An 8,358-nucleotide genomic window follows, 5' to 3' on the forward strand; every position below is an offset into this window, starting at 1 on the left:
CATGACTAGCTGCTAGTTTTAAGTTTTAACATTTTAGAAGTACAATGTAGTTAAGAGTCAATCATCATAGTCTTCAATAAAGTTTAAACATATGTCATAAATAACTCGGCCAATGCCACATGAAATTTGAATGAAATCTGAATCCTCATACATATAACTGAATGGAAAACTTTTGAATCTCAAGACTCATCCTAGTCTGAATCTGAGTCAAGAGTCAAGTCTCTCAAGACTCATCCTAGTCTGGACTCTGAATCTGCTAGGTCACTGTCACTGCCACTGCTGGATCCAAAGTCACCATCAGTGATAGTGTTACCCTCACTATCATACTGTGGCTCCTCGGGCACCTCATCCTCCTCCTCCTCCTCCTCATCCTCCCCCTCCTCCTCGTCCAAGGCAGACCGCATAGGTGTATCTGACGAGGTACTGGCCATAGCCACGGCTCTCCCATGGCCACGTCGGATGGCACAACCACGACCTCGTGCTCCTCTTCCACCACTCCTGCCTCTGACTCTGCCTCTGCCTCTGCCCCTGCCCTCTGATGTGTCCTTCTGTGCTGGAATAGCAATGGCTGATGATGCTGATCTACGACGTGAACGAGTGACTCGTCTATCTATGGTCTCTAGCTCTCTATGTAGCTGTGCATATATCTCCTCCTCATCAGCTTCAACTCTAGCATAAGTAGGCAACTCGGTTATGTCAATGCTTGTAGGATCCACCTGCAACAACATTTAGAAGCGAAATATATTTAGAATCGAAATCATAGATGATAGAACTGTGAACATGTTACAATAGACTCAAGCTAGTAGCTACCAATGTTACCTGCATTGGACCTGCCAAGTTTTTAAGCTTTCTTATAAGCCTCAAGTTTGCACGGCAGTATACTAAGCGCTCGAGTTGCCTTGTGCTTAACTTGTTCCTTATTTTCGTATGGATCAAAGAGTAGGAGCTCCAGTTCCTCTCGCATGCTCCTGCTGCACATTCCTTTTGCCATTTGGTTCCAAATCCCGAATCCCGATTGGCATTTACAAATCGAGATTAAAGGAGTGAGAATCAAGATCACTCATCATCTACATTTACAGTTTACCTAACCAGGAATAGCAAATGCCAAACTTCAAAGATATATGTCTCAGACTCTCAGCTCTCACCTGAGATAAAATCCGGAGAGCCAACTTCCGCACTCGAGGAGTGGAGTAGCCATATGTCTCCCACCACTCAATTGGCTTCACACAAATCTCTTTCCTTCTAGACGTGGGTCTAGAGAAGGAAGCACCCACACTATTCTGATACTGAGAAAGCTCCAAGTCCAGCTCCAATTGCTCATCCTCTGAAAAAACCCTCCCTATGTAGGCATCTCTATCCGCCAATAACTCTGGCTTATTGAATAAATCAGCTGACTTAAACAGTGGATGCAAAAGTGTTGCAAGCCCATGGATGGGCCTACACATGAACTGCCATCTCGTATCCACTAGAGACCTTATTTCTTCCAATCTACATATCAACATAATTTGTAAATTATAATAAACACTGATAATGGATTTATGATAAGTGATGATTCATTACTTATTAATATAATGGACATAGACCAACCTTACCTCTCAGGTGCAAGGGAGTTACATGTACTCAGCGAAACACGCAACTGCTCCATGAAATGATGGACCAAGCCAAGAGTACTTCCCTCCATATCAGTCACCCGCAAGACAGCGAATAAAGGATGGAGAGCTTTCACTATGGACTCCATGTCAGTCCAAAGTGAGTGATCCAAGCACATCCTCTGTACTGTCATGCTCTCTGCCCTGGTAGAGTCAGGCCACTCTAACCACATCCGAGACACCACTGTCTGTCGAAGAGCTGCATGCACTGCAAGAAGGCGCTCCAAAACAATGTGCATGTATGCAAAGCGTGTCTTCGATGGCCGGACAATTTCCAAGTTGCTATGCTCCCTGAATATGGCCAAGGCCTTGGGCTTCTTCTTAAAGAAGGCTGCAATGGTACTAGCAGTCTGCATCACACTAGCAATCCAAGGGAGCCGACCGATGTCCTCCATGAGAAGGTCTAGGCAATGTGAAGCACAAGGAGTCCATACAATGGAAGGAAACTCTGCCTCCACAAGCTCTCCCATCCTCACACAATTACTTGCATTGTCTGTAACAACTTGGACCACATTCTCAGGCCCTATCTCAATGATAGCTACTCGGATATGCTGAAAAATGACTTCACCTGTAGTGCTAGCACCTCCTCGACCTGTATCAACAGCTTTCAAAAAGTACGTACCAAGGCATGAGGATACCAATATATTAATGATGCCCCTCCTCCTAACATCACTCCAACCATCAGACAGAATGCTGCAACCAAATTTCTTCTATCCCTCCTTGATAGGATCAAGAGCTTTGTTAATTCTGCCTATCTCCTCCTCCAACACAGATGTCCTCATCGCACCATATGTCACACCTGTCCATGTATCTGTAGCTCCCACAACTGCCACTGCCTTGATCATCCTCTTCCACTGTGGTGTTTGTAGGACATTGAAAGCAAAATTGCATTCAATCACAGTCCTCCCAATTTCAATATCTGCCAAACGCTGCCGCTCTTTTTGCCAAGACTGTGTGGACAATGCACCTGATAAAGTCCCCTGGTGCTTTTTCGAAGTAGCCATAGTGGTGGATGGTTGTGAGGATGTAGCAAAAGCAATGCCCTCTTTCCTGGCCCTCTTCTCTGCATGAGAGGAACCAATAGCACTAGAGTCACTATCCATAGCATCATCAAGGTTGATAGTGTGAGACTCAGGCCCAACAAATCCTCATCTTGCAAGGCAGCAGGCATGGTACTAGGTCCACCACAAAGTTTTGGATGATCTCTGATAACTTTCTGCGCAATCTCAAAAGGAACAGAAGTACATCCACCAATTCCCCTACCACCAAGTCCAGACACATGGAGAATAAGACGTGTCGCTGAGCTCACAAAAGGCTCGCCACAATAATTGCATTTCCACTCTTTGTTTCCTGACCCCGTTGCCACAGCGGGGTTAATCATAGTGGTATGGATCCCCCAAAGTGGATTTGGAGGTTTAGGCATGGTAAATCTCTGCTGCAGCCTGCTATGCTGTAATTCTCTGTTGCTATGCTGTAATTCTCTGCTGCTATGACCTGCGACCTGTCATGTTGGCATGCACACGAGCATAATTCAATATAAATTTTGGGAGAAGTAGAACAAGCAAGTAAACTGCAATCTATAGACTAATTGTGTTGAGAAATGCACATGCCAAGCTTGAAGCAAGCTGCAATAGAAGCTTCAAGGCTCAAGCATTAAGCAGTGACAAGTCTAATGCATAAGGTGCTATGCAGCCCTAAGGAGGCCAAATTAATTAGGGCTTTCAGCCCATACTTTGCCCCCTTTAAATTTACTGTTATTCTAGCAGGCTCTTATATGAAACAAACCCAGAAGAGGGCCAACTTTCTTAGGGATTTCAGGAATCAGCCCATAATTGCCCCAATTTTTTGGGAAAGGAGAAAGCAAGATGCAGAGTGGAGCCAGCACTATATAACGAGATAAAAGAAGGCTGAAGCAAACGATGCAGTGTGCACAATGTGAACCTGAAGGCAGGCTGAGCCCCAGCCTCCAACGTTGATGGTCGTCACCCAAACCAGCAGGCTGCAGAAGGTGCAAAAAATGAACGTACGGTAAATCCGTACAGTGTACGGCAGATCCGTACGGTGCACGGCGAATCTGTACGTGTGAGTACGTCGAGTCCGTACGGTGTGTACGTCCTGTCTGTACGAGATACGTCAAGTTTGTATGGCAAATCGTCAGCAGTTCTGCGGGAGAGGCGAAAGAGTGTACGGATACCGGACGGCTTGTACAGCGAAACGAAAATGCAAAGTCTAAGGTTCCATTGTCCAAAACGTAGGGTTTTTTTAATTTTATAAAAAAAATTTAGAGCGTGTCTAAACGTGTCTTAAGGTACGACACGTGTCTTAAGTGTCTTAAGTGTCTTACCATAAGACACGAGTGTCTTAACAACCATGATAAAGACTAATGATGACCACTTGCAGTGCAAGCTCGAGTGCCAGAAGGACCTAACAAACAAGGCTCAGGGCATTGTGGCATCCATTGCTACCAAAAATGTGAACATGCAGTGAGCCGTGTAAAACCTACAGCAATAGGTCACAACAAGCAAGTAGTAGTAGGTGGACCATAGCCGAGTCGAGGTGCTAGAACAGGAAAATGCACGCCGGAGGAAAGAAGCAGCACATGAGCAAGCCCTATGGGAGGAGAATGCACGGCTCCAAGGGCATCTAGAGAAGTACCAGCAACTTTAGCATCTCATCCATCTCCTCTAGGTGCACAAAGAACATCCCAACAACCACCTCGCAGATGGCCACCTGATTACAATGGAGCCGGTGGACAAACGGGTGGCTGCCAAATAGTCAATTTTGAGCGAGCAGGTAGGCACCTCATGCCACCATTCTTGGGCATGGTACTTCACAACAACCAAAGGAGCAAGAAAGGGTCACGACCCAAACACTGTTAATGCTACATTCTAATTAGAAGACACATACCGAGCAGGCAGTACAGATGGACTACAGTTTAGATACATCAGTGCAGATTAGAGTTTTGACAGCAATCTTGGATAAGGAGGTGCAGACTGAGCAGACTTTAGATGCTAAGCCCATTTTGTCGGAGGGTATTTCAATTGTTGTATCTGCAATGAAAACTTTGAGGCATGTTCCTATAGGGAGAAGATGCCTATCCACTATAAGGTTTATCGGCAACTGGCAAGAGACGAGGTGTTTACTACACCCCCTATGCACTAGGACATTTTGGAGCCTGTCCAACAAATTTTTAAACTGACAAGGCCATCTGAGACTTCAATAATTTTATGGAAGAGCATGCTAAGCGGCTTCAAAGCCCAGAGTGCAAGTTGATTCTCGCACGAGTTCGGCAGCTACCCAAGCTTACTATGGCCGAGTTACCCATCTACTATGGCAAACTTTACGGGAGCTCGAGCACCTAATCAATAGCCATGTAACTAAATCATGGTGCATGTAGTATAACATCTGTGACCTTTGTAAGGAACAGGGGATTAAGTGAGAGGAACACGTCAGCTAGGTGCAGCAGTATTGCACCAATTTTGAAACTCTTGGCATCGGCTTCCCATTTGAGGACCCAGTTTTTTAACTTGGTCCCTAGATTGGTTGGTTGAACCCGATCGGCCCCTGCTAGACATCTCCAATATCTATCCTTGGCCACCAAGGGGGTGCCATTTTGAACCAGCACATTCACCTCCTCAACAACCCCCTACAGATCAAGCCGAGCCTTCTCAACCACCCATCCACCCATGATTGTCTCGTCAATGAAGGCATCGCCGACCCCAAGGATTCAATCCACAAGCATCGACCTTCGAGCAACTCCTAGTACCTACTACTCCATGAGGACACGAGCAATGGTAGCCGAGGCGAGATGTTGGGCCTAGGTCAGAGGCCAACTAGTACATGGTCAGCGAGCACATTTCTAAAGTATCAAGTTTAAATAAAATTAGAAGACCATATTAGATAAAGTGGGAAAAAATGGCATTTCGGGAATTTTGAAATTGGTTGGATTTCATTAAATTTGAGAATTTTGCATTGATTATGGGAATCCTCCATTAATTATGGAAAATAAGTTGATTGTGGGAAAATTCATTACTTTATGGGAAACTTCATGGCTAGTGGGAAGTTTCATTATTCAATCATGGTTCTATTTTTTAATTATTTATGATCATGTATGGGTTCCCAACCCTAGCATGTAGCCATAAAATGGTAGCATTCTATATTCACACTCACATAATGGTGGCATGCACCATAGCTTAGCTTTTCTTTACTGCATAATAATTTCTTTCTTTTGGGAAGTAAGCTATGTCTAGGAGTAGTTTGAACCTTAGTATTGCACTAGGCTCTTCACTCTATGTTTCAGCATGATCTTGGATTAATGTGATGTTTACATCATGAAGAGGGTCTACTAACTTCCATATGATTGAACCTAGAAACATTTCAGAGGGGTATAAGTGAAAACTTTATCAGTAGGGATGTGAAATGTGAGATCTTAGACGTGTTGTGTTTCTATAGTCCTACATGGCATGAGATTTGTGTGGCCTATGAAGCACTCTTGGCGACTCTATAATATTTCTTATTGTATTTCTCTTATTTTCATTTAATATAATTCTCTACATCTTCATGCAAAAAAAAAAAATCATTTTGGTGGGTTCAGATCTAGGAATTTGTTCCACCGGGTGTGCTAATGATAACCCATAAATGTATGCTATGGAATATGCATTCATACATGAGATATGAAGGGATGTGGAATTTGGTGGTTCCCAACTCCCTTACCGACATTTTTAGGCATGTAGCTTATCCTTCTTGTCTCTCAAGTATCTTTTGATGATGAAATGAAGGAAATGGAATGCATTACATTTTTAGCCTATGTATTTCTCTCAAAATGAATGTCTTATTCTCTCTCATCCTCATCACTCTGAGGCTCTTTCTCTAGCGGGAACATCATGTCATGGGCCCTTCCCCCTTACCATTGGAAACTCCTACCATTTCACCAATTTTGTGCATCTTCTATACCATAATGTTTGAAATCTCATCTTGCCATTGGTGCATTGGAGGTTGGCCAATGATGCAATGGAGGTCGGTTCAATAAATTGTGCATCTTTAGCTATAAATAATACATGCTCGACGCTCCGACTTACTCTGTCCCTCTGTCTTTCGGACCTCTGTGTATCCCAGCAATCAAGCAATCTCTAGTTATCTTCCTGTCTAGTAGTCTACCTTCTTTTTTAATGGTGATTACCGCATCTGTCTTTCGGAACCGCGCCTTGCATGTGGGTATTACGGTGATCCTACATCGTCAGACTGAAGAAATGGAAGTCCTCAAATGCTGGGTACAGGCGCGGGAGAAGATGAGTCCTACGGAGTTCAAGAGCTGGTTGCGAGCCGACTTTGGAGCTGTGGTTATAAAGCCGATCCTACATCGACAGACCGAAGAAATGGAAGCCCTCAAATGCCGGGCAGCGCTGGCGCGGGAGAAGATGAGTCCGAAGGAGTTCAAGATCTGGTTTCGAGCCGAATTCAAGGAACAGAAGACCATTCTTAACGGCAGCCTAGCGCGCGTGGAAAGCATAGTGAGCAAACTGCATGAAAAACACACATTGATGCCAGTGAAGTAGGTTCGGACGATTGCTTTCTCATTCTTTGTGAATGCGTGTGTCTTGCATCTATCTTGATCTGTAGGTGGAGGGGATGGAGCCAAGGAAGGGTGATTACGAGAACGAAGAGGATTATGCAGAGGCTATGGGGTTATGGATGCTGGCGGGCGAGGAGGCGGCCAAATTAACCAGGAGATGGGTAGAATTTTTCCGAGATCTGGCGACAGGAATCAAGGAGTGGCTTCATCAAATCGCGAAGGCAGGAAAGATGATCCAGGAAAGCTACGCTGAAATCAAAGAATTCCTCGACTGGCTTTCGAGTGAGGCCATGGCCATGTTCAAGTTGTTCTTCGGTGAGCTAAACTAGTTAATTGTTACATATGGAAATTTTTGTCATAGAAAAACGTTGCATTATTTCAAATTCCACATTTTGTCCTACAAGAGCATTGAAGCCCTACTTGGGAGTTCTCTCCAAGAGTTTTATCTTTAATTATCACCCAAATCCTCTCATAAGGTCCTCTTCTCACCAACTTTTTAAATAGATTTGAAGATAAGCTCGGTTTTCCTTCTGATAAGATCCACATTGCCTTTGATAAGATCCACATTGCCTTTAACAAACACTAATTTTAGAAGGAATTTGCTATAGATTTCATGATAAGGTAGGTTGTCATTCTTAAGATTGCAATATGTCCACATTGCCTTCAATAAACGCTTATTTATTTTTTCAATCTCTTTTTTATGGACAATAGTAAGAAATTCCATGTAGGGATTCATCCTGAGAAGGCACTTCACTAATAGCCTGCCTCACTACATCAATATGGCTTCAAGATTATCCATTCCACACTTTGTCATTCTATAAGAATTCTAAATTACTTTACAGATTTACTACAAAATTTGACGTATTTTTATGCATTTACTATCAAAAGTTATAGGAAAGCAATTTTGTTGTAATTGCTAAGATGATGGTAGCCATATAAGAGTCACTGGGATCCTCTGATGCTATATTTGGTACTTTAATCGATAGCAAATTTTGACCAATATATATCGATTATACCGTCGATGATACTAAATGAGCTGTCCCTAGGAGGATTAAAGGCACAAGTCAAAGAGTTGATGGTCTTTCAGAGGCAATGATTTCACTGTACTTCAACTAATCATTCTAAAGCGCTTAGTTA

At 43.5% G+C, this 8,358-nt stretch overlaps 2 protein-coding genes across 2 annotated transcripts; one reads left to right on the forward strand and one right to left on the reverse strand.

Moving 5' to 3' along the window:
* Positions 1 to 230: 230 nt before the first annotated feature.
* LOC147884685 (uncharacterized) lies at positions 231 to 2,171 on the reverse strand. The gene is made up of 4 exons (XM_087397199.1): positions 1,593 to 2,171; positions 1,146 to 1,488; positions 820 to 981; positions 231 to 716 (listed from the first exon to the last, which is right to left on the reverse strand). The coding sequence occupies exons 1-4, from the start codon at positions 2,117 to 2,119 to the stop codon at positions 231 to 233; spliced, it is 1,518 nt and encodes a 505-aa protein (XP_087253325.1). The 5' UTR covers positions 2,120 to 2,171.
* Positions 2,172 to 6,706: 4,535 nt separating this feature from the next.
* LOC147884686 (uncharacterized) lies at positions 6,707 to 7,550 on the forward strand. The gene is made up of 2 exons (XM_087397200.1): positions 6,707 to 7,159; positions 7,269 to 7,550. The coding sequence occupies exons 1-2, from the start codon at positions 6,707 to 6,709 to the stop codon at positions 7,548 to 7,550; spliced, it is 735 nt and encodes a 244-aa protein (XP_087253326.1).
* Positions 7,551 to 8,358: the final 808 nt, after the last annotated feature.

The sequence above is a fragment of the Dipteris shenzhenensis genome, chromosome 26 (genome assembly GCF_047967505.1).
Source record: "Dipteris shenzhenensis isolate YYH24624 ecotype China chromosome 26, Dip_SZ_1.0, whole genome shotgun sequence".
NCBI classification, from domain to species: domain Eukaryota; kingdom Viridiplantae; phylum Streptophyta; class Polypodiopsida; order Gleicheniales; family Dipteridaceae; genus Dipteris; species Dipteris shenzhenensis.

What these genes read in the sequence shown, in the direction of transcription:
- LOC147884685 (XM_087397199.1), bottom strand. Translation starts at nt 2,119, where the DNA reads ATGGGAGAGCTTGTGGAGGCAGAGTTTCCTTCCATTGTATGGACTCCT. An exon ending in CTCTCCGGATTTTATCTCAG is followed by an intron (nt 982 to 1,145) that starts GTGAGAGCTGAG and finishes AAATGGCAAAAG; the next exon opens with GAATGTGCAGCAGGAGCATG. An exon ending in ACTTGGCAGGTCCAATGCAG is followed by an intron (nt 717 to 819) that starts GTAACATTGGTA and finishes ATGTTGTTGCAG; the next exon opens with GTGGATCCTACAAGCATTGA.
- LOC147884686 (XM_087397200.1), top strand. Translation starts at nt 6,707, where the DNA reads ATGCTCGACGCTCCGACTTACTCTGTCCCTCTGTCTTTCGGACCTCTG. An exon ending in TAGCGCGCGTGGAAAGCATA is followed by an intron (nt 7,160 to 7,268) that starts GTGAGCAAACTG and finishes CTTGATCTGTAG; the next exon opens with GTGGAGGGGATGGAGCCAAG.